The following is a 21,000-nucleotide window of genomic DNA, read 5'->3' as shown; positions in this document are numbered from 1 at the left end:
GTTGAATTTTTACCAGTAGGCTTTTTGCCAGATCAGATATTGTCTGTTCTCCCACAGCCTGCATCAACACAGAAACATAAAGCTGTTACAGATTCTTTGTCATGTGCTGTGGCTAATTTGACAGAAATGTGACTGTGTGCTTACTCCTTCTGTGGAATGGGTATGTCATCTTGGGTGATCCAGTAGCACAGAAATCCAGTCATGAGGAAGAATACCAACTTTTGTGTCTAGTGTGGATTTATAAAAACTTGGACTTTATGAAAAGGGAACATATTAGTCCAGTACTTCTTGGATGATAGGATGAAAGTTCACGTGGGTTGGAAGTCTGAAAACTGCATTGCTATTGTTTTATAAAATAAGTTAAAAGAATATTAAAAAAAAAGTGTATTGCTTTCTCATACTTGAATTCTCAGACAAGTACAATGGATTGAGCTAAATTTATGGAACTGACGGAGAACACTGAAGGCTGAATTTAAAAGGGTTGAGTAGCTATAAAATTTTCCTAATTTTAGATGTGATCTCAGTTTGTACTCCTGGTTCCCAAATGCTTCAGATACATCAGATGTTAAATTTCTTTGAAGTCAGGTGCAAATTATTTATGAACTTGTTCAGTAGCCAGCATTTTTCTCATTTCTCCTCCCACCCCAAGGGAAAATTTTGTAAGACTTTTTGACTTTTAAGTAGAATTTACAGGGTCACTGTGTGTAACACAATTGTCTGGAATTATCTTGTATGTTATTATTCATGTATTGTGTAATGTCTCCTTCATAAATACAGAAAAGTGAACTAGAAGGTTGCTTACGTTCAGTGTTATGAAATTAGGACTATTAGAAAAAAATCACTCTTTAAATGAAGTAGAGTAGCTACTAAACAACTCCAGAGCACAGCTTCAGTAAACATGAAATCAAAGGAAAATGTACTTTTTTCTCCAGCTCAAAGGAAAATCACCTTTTCGACCAGATTTAAAGCTGACTTATTGTCAGGAGTACTGAAGTATTAATACATTTTACCTTTTTTATTTTTAGAAACAAGAAAACTTCATTATAGTTACAAAGAAGGACAGCCTGATTGTTAGAGTACTAATTTTGGACTCGGAGTTTGCATTCCTTACTCAGCCACAAATTCCATTAGATCTTGAGAAAATCACTTAGCAAATTAATTGCATTGTCTAATTTTCAACAGCGAACTGAGATGCTTAAGTCAGAAGACAGTTCTCCCTAGGTTTCCCATGTAGTCAGAGGAAACAAAGTTATTCTGGGATGGTTGTCAGCGGTAAAACCCCTATGTGTTTTTTAGTTGACATCTGCAGTCTTCTGTTTCTCTCCATGGAAGTTCAATGCCTCTATGTTAAATGGCCAAGCTAACTCGGTATAGTGTCCAAAGTGAGGTACTCTGAATACCCACTTAGGGTTAATTTTTAAACATGTTCAGGTGCATAAAGATGCAAACGTTTACTCATCTGTATGAAGGCAATAAATACATTAAAATGTTAGGTGCACTGATGTTGTGATAATTAGGTTCATAATAAGTGCTGAGATTGTCGTTGTTAGATAGGGTTCCTGAATTACAGACATTTGCATTAATAACCTTTTAATATAATAACTTCCAAGTAGTCAGCACAATGCTTTTAAAATATGACGGGTAGGTTGGTTTTTCAAAGCTTTATTGAATACCTCATTCCCTGAATATAGATTTCTTGGAAAAACTCTTGAGATGGAGCAAATGCCCCTTTTCTGTGCAAACCGTGTGGGATTAATTCATTGCAAAGAGTACTAAGTGTTCTACCAGGTGATGTATTAAAATGTTATCATTATAGTGGCACTACCTTAGGAATTCCAGCTGGCCAGATAAGCATTTGTTTGTTTTACTTTCTGTCATTTGGGAGGAACATAATGACTCCATCATTAAGGTTCAGCAGAGCTTTCCATTTCAGAGCCCATTTTCAAGGCATTCTAAATTGCACATGCACAGGTAGATTGATTTGGAAATTGCTTTGCTCAATCAGGGCTGGTGCAAATTTGCGGGTGCAAATCTGGGCTAAGTTATTCTAGTGATTTTGGAAGAGAAAAATTCCTCCTCCCCTCACATGTATGCAGAGATGCATACAATCACTTTTTAAATTTCTTACTATTCCCAGCATTAGAGAAAAATCTCCTTAGATCTAATGAAAGCTTCCAAAACCCAACTTCACAATGCAATATGTCTGAAGTTACTAGGCTTCAATTTTGTTTCCTGAAGTCATGGATAGTCTATTGTGAGCTGCATGTTATAAAAGCAGAAAAGAAAGACTATGAGTGAAATTCAGGCACCTAAATACAAGTGTCTGGTGCCATGTTTAATGTCCAAGAATATTTGAAACATCCACACTGGGCTATCACATGTGACCTGGGATGAACAGCAAACCCATGCCTTCTTAGGGCATGGTAGAACAGGTATCTAAATTGGTATTAGATGCTTGCATTTGGGCAAACAATCCCTATACATCAAATTTTCAAAATACAGAATTCATTTTGTCTTTAAATTTCATATATCAGCCTTGTATTCTGATAACTAAAGTGGAATGCTGCCTGCCTTGAGTCTGACCAGGTATATTGTTTCTTTTTGCCCAAAATAACTCTCCATCTCCCTTCGTCTTTGCATATATCTGGAGACTCTTACTGTGCTTTCTCTGGTACTATTGCTTCAGTGTCCTTGGCAGCAGCTCAGAAATGGCTGAGACTTATGAGTGGCATGGCTGTTTGTGAAAAGTCATTTTAGCTCTACATTTCTTGTTGGGTTTGTGTTTTTTTTTTTAATGCTTGTATTTTGTTTCCCACGCTACAAAATGACTAGTGTTAAAGGATTTTGAATCTGATTTCCCAACAACTCACATTACGGAAACTGAACTTCTATGTGCTGGATAAACACAAGGAGTACCAGATAGCATAGTCACCTGCACCCTTCCCGCCATAATAATTACATGTTTGTGTGCAGTATTCTGAAGGTATATAAGGTCAGAAATTTGTTCTTCGTGTAAGGTGGAGTTCCAGAAAAAGGGCTGTAAAAAGTATCAGCAGTGCTCTGCTGTTGTGAAACATTGCCTGTTTAATTTATCTAAATATTTTATCACTTATGTGACGTTTAAAGTTGTTCACTCTTCACAGCAGTTATTTCAGAGGAACTAATAAAGCATTAATTATCACAAATATTTACAAGGGATTAATAAGAACAGAGAAATGTATTAAAAGAAAAAATGTTTCTTCCATTACAATACTATGATTACCAATGTTTGGCACTGCTAAATCAGTTCCCCGAGACTCGTCAATTCACTTCCACAAATAACTGCAGCAGTATATTATGCGGTTCATTCATCCAGAACTACCCAGAAGATTATATCTACTCCAGTAGATTTAGACCCATTAGATGAAGACCTAGCCACTGTATTCCATACATATGTAATATTCACCCTGGACCATTACAGTTCTCTCTAGGAAGGAACTTTATGCCTTATAGAAGTTCAAGGTTGGCCACTGCAGATCGCATCACCTAATACACAGTTTATTATAGACACTGCTGAATGATTGATTTCACGCAGCCTTAGTGTGAGGGATCAGAAGCCAGTACGTTACATTGTCTGACCTGCATCTCACAGGCCCTACATGCCACCCAGTCAACCCTATGCTGAACCTAATTATTTGTTCTTAGCTACAGATCTTTCAGAAGTCATAAGCTCTTAATTTAATTTGATGGATTTGAAGGGCATCGTTCTTATTCTCAAAACCCTGCACAGAATTTAATTCTGTTCTTGTGTTACAGTTCAAGGCAAAATTCCAGCAGGGGGATGTTCTAGGCTGAGGACAAAGCTGTCACAGGGAATCACAGAACTTGCTATTGAAATAGCAAACACTGTTGTCAAAGCTAGCAATAAAATCCATCCCTCTACTCAAGTTCTTTACCAAAGTACGCTAAAGTATTCATGCTTTTCAATAGGTAAAAAATCCCAAGCCCAACCCAAACAACAATAGAAAACACAGCGCAAATCTGCTTCTTGATAGTAAGTGCAGAAAAGACAAATTAAGTCAGGGGAAACACCAGAGTATTACTGTGCTGTGGTTTCTGTAAGTGCACACAGAGGGAGTTTCAGATTAGGTTGAAAAGCAGCTTCTGGAAATGACTGAGACTGGCGGTACTGATTTAATCCCTTGGAACCTTTTCCTTATCTGCAGTAAGAGATACACATTTTAACAGTAATTCTAAACTTAACATTCAATGCGAGTTATAATAACAACAAGACTCCTCACAAAACATTCAACCACAGATAATTTTCAGAGAGTTATGCGCTACTGCCAAGAAGTTAGCTAGTGATACCTCTACTTGTGCTCATTGGATAAATTTGGCTCTCATGAAGTTCTGCCCAAACAGATGGGCTAGTTTTCAACATTAAAAATGGGCTTTTGAAATGCTCAAGAACAAGCAAGAATGCTCCTGATACAGCTCGTTGTATCAGGACCATAATATTCAACATATTCTAAGTACATTGAGATAATAAATACACGTAAATTACAAACTCAGGGTTATATCTTGGGGCATGCCTTTTTTAGTGGACAAATCACTTTTTTTTTTCCTTAAGGTGATCCTCTGTATCATTACATTTGATGCAATTTATTTTGGGGTGCTTGTAGAGAAAACATTGTATTGGGAGACGAGAGTTAGGCCTGGTTATAGCCTTGCACCAGAAAAACTAGCTACTTCTGTGCCTTCAATCTAGTACTTCAGTAGAGATAATTCTTTTCTCTGCTACTGCGGCTATGACAGAAGATGGTGTAAAGGTATGATATTAGTTCTCTTAGTGTAACCATCTTTAAGAAATTGTAGTGAAGGTTTTTATGGTGAAGCCATTATACATATAAAACCACATTGAAAATATCTTGATAAAAGCAAGGGAGGATGTGTGGAAGGGTGAAATAAAAAAATCCAACAAAACCCCTCTACAGTTTTCAAAGAAAATCACAGATAGTTTGGATTTTTTAAACCTTCACTTTGTCAGTAATAACTGTGAAAGTTTACTCTAATTAAAGGCATAATTTTGTCACATTAATCATGTGCTGTGGTTCTAAAGACCACACAGGCTTTTGAAAACTGGTGAGCTTGATTTTCTGGAAGTGGGGTGCATACTGAATAGCTTCAATCTATTGGGGTTTTTCTCAGTATGTATTTTTAATTTTACTTGATAAACACCTGGACCTGAATAGGGCTAACAAAGATTAAATTAAAAGAGAAAACAAAACTACTGAGTTGAGGATTGAAGAATGGCCAGGAATTTAGTTTTAGGGAAATACAAGTTTTAGAACAAGGACCACTGTGCTGCAGAGGCACAGCAAGTATCAAAAAACAGACTAGGCAGCTTAGGTGTATTTATGATAAAAAGGAAGCCAAGTCACACAGCTCAACAAATATTTTGGTGTCACGACTTAGCAGAAATCTGCTAGCCTTTTAATATCAACACTATCAATTGTCCAGAGATTACTGGGTTTGTACTTGTTCAAAGGAAGAGTTAAAAAAAGTTACACTTGAACAGAGTCTAGGTCAAATGCTCTCAGATACCTTTAGCCAAGCTCAGGCAATCTTTTTTATCCCTACAGTTGTTGCAAGGAGAGACAGCAAGTCAAGAGAAACTTTAGTTTCACGTTCTCACCTATGCAACGTTTCCAAAGCTACACTGGAACAATCACGTAGGTCTTTCTGTGCCTCAGTTTTCCAATGACTGTATTTTTCTCATACAATGCTATTCCCACAGCAAGCACTGAAAGCAGCAAGCATCAGGACAGATACGAGAAGTAGAAAAAAAAAAACCTTTTAAGTCAATTTGTTTCTTAAATTACTACTTTCAAGTGAAATTATAACAGCATTACATTTTTTATTGATCTTTCCTACAAGGGGCATTTTTGCTGTCATGACTCATTAGAATCCTAGCAAAGTTATTTTGAAACATAGAAGTATTTAATTTAGTTGCTAATATTCCTTCTAATTGTGTTTTTTATTTGCCTGCTGTTTTAAAACAATTATATGACTAAGCCAAAGACACAAAAAAGTACCATGTATGTCAGGTTGCAGCTACGCAACAAGTTGCACAGATTGGGTGAAAAGTCAAAACATATCTTCTTTTTGTGGCTGAACTTGTTAAATGCTGATTGATATCAGCATACAATTCCCACTTGAAGGTTTTTATCTCTTCCCGACCTCAGTTTTCTACCTAGAGCACCTACACCAGTTTTCCTTCCTTCTATTTTTTTGAAGACAGTGAGGTTTAACACGCCACATTTATGCCAGTGAAACAATTGGTCAAAAAAACAGTGGTCTGGTCTGTGCAACTGTGTAAAAACATAGCTGTTCACAAGAAACGGGCAAATACAGTCAATCATCTGACACTGTAAAATTCCAGATATGTTTGCCAGTCTCTGTATATAAAAATTGTTAATCAACTTGGACTTGCACTTCTGCTGTCAGCATAACAGAGAATGAGCTGTTCAAAGGACAAGGAATCCTTCGTTTCATTGAAAATAAATGTCCTGCAAAATCATCTGTGACTCAGCCAAAATGAAAACTGTGAGTATTGCTTCTATGTCAGAAGCAGAAATTTTGGCTTGTGTGTGAGGATTTCTTTGGTGGGTTCAGGAAAACAGCAAAGCACACATGTCCCAAAACACTCTATGTTTTCACCAGTCTGACACCTCAGTTACTGCCCTCCAGTACACCAAGTACAGTCAGAAGGTTTCTACATACAGCTGTTTCTACCAGGGGCTGGGCTTTAATTATTTGACTTTCTATCAAATTGACTGACTTACACAATTTTACCCACTCTGGCTGGTGCCATCAAACTGTTCTTCATACAGAGAGGGGGTATTTTTATTTTGCAATAGGATGAACGCTGATAAGGACGGCCATGGAATTGCCACGTAGCATTCTGTGTACGCAACGCAGGGCAGGAGGCGGCTTCCTCAGCAGTGCAGGCTGCTGCGGAGGAGCCCGAGGAAAAACCACTCCACTTTCCGCTCTCCTCAGAGCTGTGGCTGAACGCGAGCCCTGGGCCCAACTGGGAACCCAGCGTCCCCACCAGCTGCTTGTTTGGCACAGATGTAATGGGTCTGTCCCCCGGCCTTGTCCATTCCGTATTTCTGCAAGGCATAACCATAAATTCCCGACCCCACAGAGAGATGGGGCAGCTTAGTTAATGATTTGTCAGGCGCTTAGACAGACGCCAGGCCCGTCCGGCTGAGCGCGGCTGGGCCCCGTTGCGCACCGCTGCGCCAGGGGCGGGCGCTGCCCGGGGGAGGAGGCTACCGGCCAGGCCCGTGGCAGGGACGCGTTACCCCTCCGCTGAGGCGAAGGGGCCGAGGCAGACGGCGGGCAGCGCCCGGGGCCCGCTGAGGGCCGCTCGGCGGGGCGGCCCCGCGCCGCCTCCTGAGGAGACAAACAGCGGCGCCCTCTCCCCTCAGCCGCCCCGACCCCCCGTCAGGCGCGGCCCGGCGCCCCGAGCGGGCCGGGTGACACCCGGCCTCCGGTCCCGGGCCCGCGCACCTGCCGCGGCCCGCCTCGCCCTGCTGCCACGGAGCGGAGCGAAGGGCTCTCCCCGCCCCGGCGTGGCGGAGGCAGCCGGGAGGGCACAGCTCGGCCCCCGCCCGCCCCGCGCTGCCTCCCCGTCGCAGCGCGGAGCCGGCGGCCGCCCGCCCCCGTCGCCGCCCGCGCACGTGTGCCGGGGAAGGCGTTCGGTGCCGCTCGCCGGCGCTTCTCCCCCCTCCCCCCTCCTCCGCAGCGGGAGCGGAGAGCAGCCTCCGCCCGACGCGCCCGGCAGCGCCGGAGCCGCTCGCCGACGTGCTTCCCGCGCGGGCGGGCGGCCGCCCAGCCAGGACGTCGCCGCCACCGATGGCCGCCCCGCTGCCCGGTGTGCCGCGCGGCGCAGGGCGGGCGGCGGAGCCCGCGGGCGGCGGCCCCCGCGGCGCGGCGGGCTCCCCCTGCCCGCTTCCCCGGCCTTCCGGGGGGGACCCGCCGCCCTCGCCCCCCGACAGGTAAGGCTGGAGCCCGGGCGGCCGCCGCCAGCCCTGCCCGCTCCCTCGAGGGCCCGCCTGCTGCCGTCTAGGGGCTGGCAGGCGTCCTGCGGGCGGGAGCGCGGGGCCTGAGGGTGCGAGCGCCCTGCGGCTTGGTAGCGGGGGTTTGGGGAGGGGGCGAAGCGGCAGGAGGGCCGCTCCTCCCGGGAACTCAAAAGTTGTTTCCCGGCCATGCAGACACTTCCCTCCGCTGCGGATGCGTTTCCACTCTCCCCCCCCTTTTTTTAGAGGTTTCCCAGTTTGAGGTGAAAAGAGACGGCGTTGCCGAGCCTGCCTTGTCAAACTGAACAGAGCTACTGCTTTCTCATTGCAGTGCCTCTCTTACAATGTTCGTGAGATAAACCGCTTCACCGTTAGCAATGCCGCTGTAATTGCTGTCAATGACGTGCACCCTGTATTTGTTACCTCTCAGGCTGTTCTTAAAGGCTTGGGTCTCTATTCTTAGTAAAGGAAACCGTGAGCTAGGTTTTTCAGGAAGCATCTGATCAGTTTTGGTAGACTGAAGTTTAGAAAATCTTAAAATACTGCATACAGGATTTTTCACTCCTCCTTGATGCTAAGTATCACTTTAAATGAATGTTCGCTGAGGATTTCGAGAAAGTAAAGCATCTTCATTCTTCATCGTTACCTTAGTATGATGGTTTTACCCACTTTGTACCAATTAGTATGTGAAATCTGGAATGATAATAGTGAAGGTAATAAAGTTAAATATTAAGCTTGGAGCCATCAACTCACACATGTGGAAAAATCTCATTATATGTTGCAGACTCAAATACTTGGCGTGCTTTGGGTACTGCTCTCCAAATGAAATCAAGTAGACACAGAGGTGTTTGATATTTTATGTGAGAAAACTGTGCACTGTAATGTACCTAGCAGTCTAAACAACCATATTATTAATGTGATGCTTTAAACCAGTGCATAACTGAGCTCTGTAGCAAGTACAGTAGTGATTATCTTCACTATTACAAATGCTGCTTGGAGATACTTGCGACACAATCAGATTTAAGTAGCCAGAAACTACCGAGACATTTATTTTATGATGGAACTATGGAGATTCAAATACAAAAGTAATTGAAAGCAAAAATGAATGTATTGCTTTGCACTATTTTGTCTTGTCAGTCACTTTGACTCCTGATTCTGGGGGAAAAAAGTTTCCGTTTGTTTACAATACAGTTGTGATGTACTCAGGAAGTGTTACTGAGAAGTTACATGCATCCACTGTTGTAATATGTGTACACGGGGAATGGCATGAACACAGGGACAACAAAATTCCTACTAATGTCTTTAGGAGCCAATATAAATATATCTGTGCTCTTACTCTGCAAAGACTTACACATATTCAAACAACTTTATATTCAGGGCTGAATACTTGGATTGCTTTCAAGTAGTGTTAAGCACTGTATGTTAATAGATTCAGCCTACTGATTAAAAAAAATAACTGCACAAAAAAGCTAATTGCTGCAACCAGGAAGTATCATGGTATTAGTGCCTTAGTATTGCATGCATTGTGGTTGGATATTGCAATTTTAATAGCAGTTGTTACAATTATTGCTTGATATTATGTATTTTGTTGAAATAGGAGAAAAAAGAAAGATGACAATATTTTGGAGATCCCGTCAATTCCAAATCCTTTTCCCGAGCTGTGTTGCTCTCCGTTTGCATCAGTTTTGTCAGCCAGTCTGTTGCCCAAGGCAACTTCAAGAAAAAAGCAGGTAAGATTTATAAATTATTATTTGACAAATCCTAAATTGCTTTCGTGAAAGCTTGAGGAAAAGCCCAGTTACCTATTAAGTTATTTTTCTAATAATGGTGTTCCATATTTCTGTAATTTGGTGAAATTTTCTCTGTAGGTCATAGATGATTGTAGAAAATGAGGTTTCGGAATCTGTGACTTAAGATGTCACTGTTCTTTCACAGAGTCTACATGTGACTGTGCAAATTTTTCCGGTAAAGCAGAACCAGGGGCAGGCAGGCAGTACTTTATGTCCTTAAATGAGAAGTTAATTTCTTTCTTCCCTTCCTCCCCACCTCCAGTTACTGTCGTCAGTGCTATAATACGGGGGGTTTTAACAGGCACTGAGCAGCTTCTTTTGTCTGAAGGTCTAATTTTGCTAGGATAATTTAATAAAACCAAAATTGATGGGGAAGGAGCAAATGCTGTGTATGTGGCTATATTTTATATGTATGTATCTTTATCTTTAACGTGGCTCATGTTACTATATTTCCATAAATACCTTAAACTGTAGGCCAAGGAAAGTTCTGAGTGGGCAGACAGACCTGGCAGTGCTCTGGCTTAGTACTGTTCACACACAGTGTTTTTGTTATCCTGGGCAGGGGTAGAGGTTGAAGAGGAAGTGTTTCCAATTAATGGAGATCACTGGTGTCAAAGATCTATTTAACTCTTTGAAAGCTTACCTGTCTCATTTCTCTTGTCTTTTCTTGAGACTGAAGAGAGTTCTGACAAGGAACACCGGTGGGATTAAGGGTACTACCTCCTTCACATTCTCTTTGTTTGGTGGTCTGCGAGATCACTGTCTTAACAGTTTTAGGGGTGATATTGGAGGTGTAAGAACTGCTTTTTCAGTTCTTAGATTTGCATTAAGAAATTGTCTGGAAGTTGAAGTTTCTTGTAGTATTAACTTTTCTGAAGCTGACCGGCCATGGCTGTTCCTGTGCATCTGCCAGAGAACTTTGCTAGTAAAGTCTTGGCCAGCACCTTAAGGAGGAACCTTCTTCCCCCTTCTCCAGTGAAAAACATGTATGTGTCTGGGAAACTGCACTGATTGTATCTTGCCGTATTTTGCATGTTTTCTAAAAATAGCTAGTCTTGCTGGACTACTTTTATTGGTTTTAGTTCTTTCTTACAACAGCAATACTAATCTGAAGCATTTCTGGTCAGTGTGTATCTAAACATTGCTATATGCAGTGGGGTAAAATTGTGCTAGTTTTGTGCTTGGGCAAGGTGGAAGCATTGAGTGTCTCTGCAGAGGCAGGAAAACCACTGAATTGGTAACATTATCTTTCAGAACATAAGGACTAGAAGTCACATTTAAAAAAATTAGTTTAGATTACTCATGTTGCTGGCTTAAATTGCACTCATTGTAGTAATCTTTGTGCTTGCAACTAGAAAGTAGATTTCCCAAGCATGATTTAACACACAAAGGTCAACTATCTGCTTTCGTGGCTTGTCATGTTTAAAATTACTGACTGGCTTGATCAGTTAAACCAGCTAAGTGTTAACTTCAGTCTCAGAAGCTGAAGTTCATAGCTTCACTGATTTAACTCCTGTTTCTTCATAAAGGCTCTTGTCATACCTTTTGTGACAATTTCTGCTCACAGTCCTTCCATTTCTCCTCGTTTTCCATTTAAGAATGTAGTGCTCTCTCTGGTAAAAGCAGGATCAAGAACAACTGGTTTACTGACGGAAGTGAGCTAAAATAATAATAGTGTCTGTGGAGGGCCTGATCCATTTTCCAGTTACCAGAAAAATTGAGAGGAGTCCTCCTGTTATTTTCTGGAGGCATTTTACCAGGACCATGGTTTCTGTCAAAAAGCCTTTCACCTAGGTATCAGTTTATGGCCACTGCAGGAGAAATGGTACTGGGCTAAGTAGACCTTTTGTCAGACTCAGCACGACTGTTCTTATGTTCTTCATCTCAAGTTACGAAAGGTTAAGGCCAAATGGCAACTGTTGAATTAAAATTTTATCTTTGAAATTCAGGTTGGAGACTTCTAATACGTTTATAAAATTACTTAGGTTTAAAAAGGAGAGAGAGGGAATGCTAAGCAGGTATGCAAAGAGAAGTGAACTGGCTGTGACTTTGACTTCCCACAGTTCGCTGTGGAGGCTGTGCTTGGAAAGTCGTGTTTCCACCCCGTGTTCTTATTTTGCCAACTTTGTAACAGCTTTGTCTGCAAATACCTAATCCATATACAAAGATTTCATTGAATGTACCCTCCAAGGTCATGAGTATTATTGTTATAGGTTGCTAATTTCCTAACTCTTAAGAGTTACACTTAAGCACTTTTTTTTTTTGTAGTGTTGACAGCTGCCAGATTTTTTTCTGTTGCCTCTCTGATGATCTACATATGTTTCCAGTGATTCTTCTTTTAGATTGCTTTCTTTCTGATTTAGTTTCTTTTTCTGCTGTGTTTTTAATTTCAGGCATAATAAAGAAAAATTACAAAGTGAATTTCTACTTATGTCTTGTAGGTAACTATTATCAAAATAGGTGTTTCTAAAAGGAAAAAAAGAAGCTATGCCTCTTCTGTCTTGTTTTTCTCTCCAGAAAAGATTGTGTACTTCCAGGAAAAAAAGAAGTTACCACAAATACCTACTCTCTTATTCATAGCACCTGTGACATCTGAAATCTTTCCTCTTCTGAATAGATTATTAACATTATTTTGAATTCTTGTTTTTCTAAGCTGAAGTTCTTACTGTCTTCTTACGTTCTTTTATCATAAGCCTCTGAAAACATTGAACATGCTGCTTGAACAGCATGTCTGTTTGTGGGGTTGACTTACTGGAAATAAGTTTATAAAATCAAATTGGTAAAAGCCACGTAGCAGAATAGTGAGTTGCCTCTGTGCTTGTGAAGTTGGACATCTGTGTGTCTGAGCATTATTCAGTCTGCCTTATCAACACAGCTGTCCATCTCCTTTCCCCCCTGCAGTTTGGAAGAGTTTTGTGTTACATCCTCACAGACTCATAATTGTGATACGTTAACAGTAATGAGAACAAACTTTCTGTAAGAGGCAACCTTGACTATTTTTTTCTCTTTTAATTTAAAAAGTGAAGGGAGGGGGAATGATGGGGATCAAAATAAGGAGTAAAAGTATAGAGTCAGTATAGTGACAAATTTTATTGTCCTAGAGGGAGGATTGGGAGCTGGGAGAATGGAAGGAACAGGCCTGCATTGAGCTGCTGAAAACATGCAGACTTGTGCCTCAGATGACCTGTTCACAGTGGAGCATTTCATGGAGGTGACCCTGTGGAGCTGATGATACGGTATCACACCCGTGTTTGGGAAGGTGGAACTTTGAGACGTTTCACAAGTGAGAGTGGGATTATTCAAGGGAATAATATGGAGATGAAATCAACAGCTGAACATATGGATGACAAGACCACTTTGTGGATTGCTTAATCCATTCCATAAGAAACCATCAAGTTTGGAAGAAATGTAGGAGGGAGTTGGGTGCTTTTGGCATGAATAATGTTATATTTATGTATGTTCAGATAAAGTGAATTTTATGCTTCAGGGTGGAAGACTTTTCTCTGAAAAGACAAAAAAAGCCAGCTTTTCCCTCATGTCCAACACAGCATGGTCAACTAGTTTCATGGTGGGAAACGTTGCCTTCCTCTGAGGACTCGATCATTTTCTGTTATTAGGTGGAGTATGTGAACTTGTGTGGAAAATCTAATTGAGTCTGTGTTCTCTAGGAAGTGACAAGGAACTGAAAATATAAAACACTTTGTACTTTTCTCTCTAATTATGATCAAAATGGATATTAGCAGGGAAAAATGTTAACTGTAAGAAAACATGTTCTGTTCTTTAGTATACTTTTGGTTTTCTTTGGTCAAATGAACTAAAAAGAGGCTACTATCGTTTTATGAAAGCTTAGGTTTTAAGTCTCTCTGAAAACAAAACTTGAATCATTTACACTGGAGTGACAGTTCTTGCCCTGCTCAAGGATAAGCCAAAAAGTATTTCATCACAAAAGTAGTTCAAGGTAATTAGTGCCTTGTTTTTTTAAATTAAATTAGAAGTACAAAAATAAAACTCAAGTAAATCTCAAGGTGAAGAACACTCAAATCTTTGGAATTTTTTCTTGCCTCTTTTGTCTTTCTTGATGTTCTAAACAAGTAGATATTTTTATCATTTAGAATCCAAATATACTCCCACAATCTTCTTTCCAGGAAATCAATTGTATATAGAGACCTCAAATACACATTTGACTGTAGTGGAATGTCACTTCTCTTTTTGCATGTAATGTGAAGTTCTTTGGCAAAGAAGAACTGAGAGGAACTTTATGACAAAGAGCAGATGTTTCTTTAAATGTGTGCTATTCTAAGTTTATGAATAATACTGAGCATTGACTGTTGTAATTGGAGTGCCATTTATTTTTTTCACAGCTATAGCTCAGGGTCTTCTAGCATACCCACTTGAAACCTCATTCTTCAAAATTTTGCATATAATTCTATTAGCAGACATAAATGGGTAAGTATCTGGTACTTAGACTTTTTCATGACAGATTTTTTGGCTGAAATACCTGTTTTCTCTTAACTTTTAAACAATGCAAAAATGAAAGGATTTTTTATTGAAATGTAATAATTCATGAATTTGCAAGTGATTTCCAAGGGTTGAAATATCTTTTTCAACCAAAAGATGCATTAGTTAAATGTACTCTGTAATTCCAGCCTGTCTGTTGCTTGCCAGATTTCTTTCCCGGTTGGAGAGCATTGCACATATCCTCCTTTATCAGTTCTCAGTCTTTTTTCCTTCCAGCTCCTAAACATATATCTGTTTTTTCCTTATCTTCCCCCTTCCTCCTCAAAAAAACCTTAAGAGTTTGAAAGGCAGAAGGGAAGGGAAAAAGTCTTTCCAACCAGTTTACAGATTAACAGAAAAAACGTCCTATACAGAACCAATGTAAAGAGCTCAAGGTTTTTACGTGAAGTCTCTAAGACTTCATTCAGTTGGACTCCTTTTTGTGGTGTCTCATCTGGTGGTCTTCTGCTCCAGTTTCTGTGTTCTATTCTTCATTTAAATGGCTGTACCCTCCCACCAAGGAAAGATTTCTTGCTATTACATTAGATTAAAATTATTTAGAGCCCTATTAAAACTTGCTATTTTAATGCACGTACCTTTGTGCTTTGACCAGTCACCTTAACACTGTGGCAGAAAGTCACGGGTCTATATAGGTAAAAATCAGGAGGCAGATTTGAACAATTTCTCATTTTAGCAATAAGGAATATTGCCTGGTTTATATTGAGGTGCCCTAGCACAAGCTGTCTGATACATCAACCTGGGGAAACTTCAGAATAATCATCTGTTCGTGTCTTTTCTTTTTCTTTTTGTATTTTACTTTATCTTCTTTACACGGGTTCATTCATTAGTGTATCTTTCTTATAGAGAAAAGAAATTGCTTTCTGTCAAACTTCACACCAACCCTCAATGTTATTACAAATTAACCTTGTACTTTGTTACTGTCCAGAAACAACCCAAGCAAAGACTCTAAACATTCTAACTTCACAGAAATAGCATGTATTTTTTTTTCCTTTCTAATGAGCCAGAAAACAAGGTCACTCTGACTTTTCTGGTTACTAAGATATTACCTATGCAAGCTCATTGTTTAATTCACTTACATCAGGCAAATGTTAGGCTTAAATTTTTAGTATTTGTAGCTATATAAAATAAAATAATCGTTAGTACTGTCAAAGATTCTGGTAGACATTTTGCCATTGTTTGTCAAATTGGAATGATTTTAATCATCCTTTTGATTTCGTTTGGTTTGGGCTTCAGCCTGAAAGTCAAAACTGAAGTTTCTTATCTTTTCTGTTAGGACTGTTTTCTCAATACAAGAAACTGCCTCTTCTGTGCAATTTGGGAAGTTATATTTGGAACAAGAAACCTCTGGGACATTGCAGTAGATCTAGTTCTTTGTGTAGAAAACCTTCTCTGTAAATTTGGAAACCTTGGTTCTCCAAAAAGCGATTCTTTAATAATTCTTGAATTTTGAGTTGACTACCTGGTATTTTGGTCCCGTGACACCTCTATAGTACTATGTAATTATGAGGTGGCTAGAGCAGACAATGATAAAAACAACCTCAATTTCTTTGAATATACAAGAGACTTGACAGTTAAAGCCGGCTGAAACTGCAGGGAACTTCTGATCTAATGTTGCTGAAGCACTTTTGATAACTCAGTTTTATTGAGTTTGGCTTGATGAATGGAGCTTGAATTCTCACAGTTTTCAGAAGGGAATTGACATATGGTAGATACTAACACTGTTCTTATTCATAATTGTTCCCAGGGATGGGTGCATTTGTTTAGGGTTAGACTGGAGAACTGAGAAGTTTAGGTCATTTTGTAGCAGCTCCATACCTACCATAGACAGATCAATGATTAAATAAATATTTTATTGACAGATCTTTTTTCCAGGTGGCTTCTCATTGGTGGCATTGTCAGTAAGTGATACTGTGATAAGTAGGGCATGCAAGACATCAGTATGATAATAACAGGACGCTATTGACATCTTCCCTTTACGGACCACTCTCTGAACTGTCTTTTAGATAAATGTTCCCATCTGACTACCAGGGACACACAGTCTAGGTTAATCAGAATAGTGTTTAGTAACACTCATAATTTGTATCATTTATTCTAGATTAACATTATGGTTCATATTGAAGAAATTATGTGGATTGCTCTTTAAAGGCGTTGTTAAACTAGAAGACCCGAATGCTGTTGCTTTTTGAAGCAGTACTCCTCCCAAAGTATTGAGAGCTTTTGTATTCCCCAAAGGATTGTGTTTTACAGTCTTAAAAGACTTAAATGACAGTGTTTTTAAGCACATACATTTAGAATTAAAGTTCATGTCTGCATGTGCGTGAGCTCCATAGATCATTTTCTTTTTTTGTTGCCACAGCAGTTTTCGTTTTCAACTAGATAAAAATGAGACCGAGCCTTATGTATTTTTGTATTTCTTGTGTTTTTTCTCCATTTCGTTTTTCCTCAACTTTCTTTTCTGATCTTATAAAACCTCTGTGGTCCTATTCTGGTCTACTTTTGTCATCTTATTGACCAGTATTGTAAACACCTGCTTTATTTCATGTTCTGCTATTTTTATAACATAAACAATTTAATAGTTGTGTAGTATTGAATGAGATGAGAGTAGTCAATGACGAATAGATAAATTACTTGAAATGCTTTGGTAAAGCTGATTTGGTAAAGCTGGCAACTTAGATGTTTCTTATTGAAGGTTTACAACTTTCACCTCCTTTGGAGTAAAAGCTGTGCAACAGATGGAGAAAATACCAAGTAGTTTGCCATACTTTTTACAGTACTTAAACTAACATAAGATGATCAGAAATTTTATGACTTTATCATAGTAAAACTTCGTTATCCTAGTGTTGGGGCATTAACTGAAGAACGGAGCTCAAACTCGGATCAGCTTCTGTTAGGAGTTTTGGTGCAGTTTTTAGCGTATCCTTGGATTGTTGCATTTCTGATGTTCTGAGAGTTATTATCTATTCAAATATGAACTTGAGAACTATAGAAACAAGCAGAGGAATATCCCCATCCTACTTCTGTGCGTAAATGTTGCCACAATAAGAATAATTTAGATTTTCCATAAATAAAACATACCTCCACATAAACATCAACATTAAACCTGGTTAGTTTTCACCAGGTGGAATTAACTTGATCATGCATATAGAATAGTCTTAATTATTTATGATTGGTAAAACAATTTTATATTCATTATACATGTGTATCCTCCTGTAAGTTATTTACAATAGATAACTGAGGACTTATTTGTTCTTTCACATGATAATTCCAGAGCCACTAATACAGTATTGGGGTATTTTTTTTCTGAATTTTTGCTTCATGATCTTTTTATCTCTTTGCAGTGGTAATCTTCGTGCTGTGCCAATGTATTTAAGAGATCTAGCTAGAATTGTAATGGAAATTGGACTTGGGACTATTAGGATAGAAAAAGGACTCATTTTTTAAGTTGCCTCCTTACATCGCTTCCATGCTTTACTTGCCTTTGCTTTCAGGATCAAGTTTCCCTTGTGTAAGAAAAAGTATGGAAACTGACAACAAACCCGAGATCTCTCACCCTTCTCACCACCCTATTTCATACCGTATACTAGCGGACAACTGATATCTGTGTCTTGACATCTGCAGATTACTTAGATGAGTGTCTTTAGGGTAAGAGTAGCCTTATGTTTGGTACTTGTAAAGCAGGAACCACGATGGCCAGGCAACGGAAGGGCATTGGAATCCTATTAGTGACAATTGATGTTGATCTCTCGTGTGTGTGTGTGCAGAGGCAAGAACTGATAAAGCTTCCAGTTGGGGATTTCAAGGCTCAGGGATTCCAAACTTTTCTAGCAGCTGATTATTCCTGTTAATGAGATGGGATATATCTCTAGCAAGTAGTGAAATTCTGCAATAATAAGTGGGAGATGACAGTTGACCACTGGCCATATTCTCCTTGTTTGTCTTCAACATGTTTAAAGCTGTTACTTCTGAGGGAATTCACTTTATGACTGCCTTTAATTTGGGAATGAAGATAAAGGGAGGCCTTCAAGACAACGTGCTTAAGTGTGTCTCTCATGTTAGAGTCCTGATGGGAGTCACCTCAAATGGGAAGATTAAAAAAAAAATGCTAATCAGGCCAAAGAAAATTTTTCAAGAAGGGCGGTTGTGGGAGGAGGAGTTAAGAGGGAGAAGAAATTAGACCTCTCTGCTCCAGTAACAGCGTGAACTTTCTTTTCTCCTGTTTCAGTCAGAACATTCATTTGCAGCTAATCAGCTCATATTTTAGCCCAATAGTGTACATTATATTTAATACTTAAGTCTCAAGAGAGAAATGTATATCGGTTATCTTAGAGGTGTGCCTGTGCTTCTAATTAGGATACCGATGGATTGTTCCTGCCTATTTCTGGTATGTATGCATATGCTGCATACCGGTATGTCTGTCTGTTTGCTTGCTAACTTGATATTATATCCACAGGAAAACAAGATACAGTAGATTGCCTTGTGATCAGAATTGGATTTTGCAATGAGTGCATTCTTAGGTTATAAATAGCCTTTTTATATTAGTTATGTTATGATAACTCTGATTACATTAAGACCTGGAGTTTATGAACAGCTGCAAGCACTTGATAATGGCACAGAAATGGTATCAACTGTTGAGAAACAGACTGGAAGTTTGCAAGAATTTCTTCTCATAATCAGTAGAATTTACTGCTTCGTAGTGAGAGGGAAGCCCATGCAATATAGAAGGTTTTCTTATAGCTCAATTGACAGAACTTTGTTATCAGTATGCTTTTCAATCAGGCTTGAACCTATTGATTGTGAAAATAGGCAGCCAAAAACCTTTGCAAGGAGTGTACGTAACAAGGCTTTAAGATCCCACAAGTTTCTGAGGAGAACTGACAAGGATGGAAAACTGCATTATGCTCTTTGATACTGTGAAATTTAGAGCTGTGTGCAGCTTTCTGCCATTGTTCTTGCAATGTGAACTCTTCCATAGTCATTTGAGGGGAGATGAATAATCTGGTAAGAGAAGATTTTTTCCAGGCTAGTGTGATTTTCATTATTAGGCTTTTCTCTAACATCAGCCCCTCTCTGATTAGTGCGTTGTAGCATTAGGATACAGGAATAGTCTCTTCCATATTGGTAAGCAGACAGGATCTGCCTTGTTTCTGTCTAGTACAATAATTACTCATTAGGGCTAAAGGAAAAGTGTCCATATCCTGATTTTCATACTTTAACTTAGCTTCCATATCTGTAATTTTGACTGGTTGCACTTAATATTTATATCTGATTTTCTCATTAAGTTGTATTTTAAAGTGATTTTCTTCTTTGAAATTTTCTCAAAGTATGGGGTGTTTGTGTGTGTGTATGTGTGACTTATTCAGGACATAACAGCTGTCTAATTTCAGATTGTCCTGGAAAGCTATTTTACTTCTGCTGTAGTGTTGTGTTAAGATTTGTGTGAAGATGTTAATTTTCTAGGTAAAATATGAATTCCTTAGTTAGGATAGACCTGGGAGAGATTTCTCAAGTAGGGAAGAAGAAGTGATTTACAAAGTTGAAGATTAAGGGTCCTGCTTGTGATGCTGAAGATGAAGGTTTAAATCTTTTCCTCAATTTGAAATGATCTGGATAGCAAGTCATTACTCTAAATTGAGCAAAACTGGCTCTTCGTAGTGTTTTAATAACCAATAATTCTGAAAAAAAAGATATATTTCACAGATAAAAGTTTTAATTGGCAGTATTCTGATAGGCTCTAGTCCATGATTAGTCAATTTTGTAATAGTAAATTACTTTGAGTTTATTGTATTCAGGTAGCTTCAGAATATGGAGCTTTCAAAGGAAGTTTATGTGTTGTCTCCTCTGGGCAACTCACTTGGTAATGAGATCCATTTTTACCCGTGTCCACATAACTACTCATTAGTATGGTCTTAGGATAATAGCCTTCTCATTCATGGAAGTGAGGAGCAACCATGAAAAGGATAGCAATGGGTTTTGTTTTGTTTTTTTTTCTTAACGATTCTTAAGATCAGAATGAGTTGAAAGGATTTTGGAAAAGGGTTCCTCTTAAGTTACTTCTTAGAAAGTTTTGTACTTTGTCCTTTGTACTTCTGCCGATGAGACAATGACCTTATTAAATAACATTGAAGATTAAGGATTAATACATTTTTGAAGTTAAGTATCCAGTAGGAGTTTTGTAACTTTGTTCTTTTTTAGCAGGCATTGGGCAAACAGATAGAAGACTCATAGGTATGAAAGATAATGTCAGTCTTGTAATGTTCCTGTTAACACTTCAGCAGTAGCTGGCAAAAACTTACGTGAGGAATAGACTTTATGGAAAATTGGAATGTGTAACTGCTGTGTCAACCAAGCCATACAGAAGATATAAGATACTCTAAAGTAAGAGGTCTTTGGAACAGCTGAGTGATGAACTCATCATGGTTGGGTGTTATTTTTCTTCTGGGATGGAGACTTCCCAAATCCTGAATGAGTTTATAAAACAGAAACTACTCAGCTTTTCAGGGCCAAAGGAGAGACATTTGTAGGATAACTGGAAATAAGCAGTATGTAAGTTAGTGGAGAGGAAAGGACTGAGTAGGTCTAGGCTTTTTCTATAGAGGTATTGTGAAGAAGTGATGAAAAAATACTCC

General features: G+C 39.2%; 1 protein-coding gene across 1 annotated transcript in view; it reads left to right on the top strand.

The window, feature by feature from the left end:
- The first annotated feature begins 8,443 nt into the window (after nucleotides 1–8,443).
- GRB14 (growth factor receptor bound protein 14) overlaps nucleotides 8,444–21,000 on the top strand; it is a 67,095-nt gene continuing 54,538 nt past the window's right edge. Inside the window, exons 1-2 of the mRNA XM_075153894.1 lie at nucleotides 8,444–8,451; nucleotides 9,664–9,796. Coding sequence (XP_075009995.1) covers nucleotides 8,444–8,451; nucleotides 9,664–9,796 — 141 coding nt within the window. The remainder of the gene's footprint in view (nucleotides 8,452–9,663; nucleotides 9,797–21,000) is intronic.

Source organism: Calonectris borealis, chromosome 6, assembly GCF_964195595.1.
Source record: "Calonectris borealis chromosome 6, bCalBor7.hap1.2, whole genome shotgun sequence".
NCBI classification, from domain to species: domain Eukaryota; kingdom Metazoa; phylum Chordata; class Aves; order Procellariiformes; family Procellariidae; genus Calonectris; species Calonectris borealis.
This window is presented reverse-complemented; position numbering and strand designations above follow the sequence as displayed.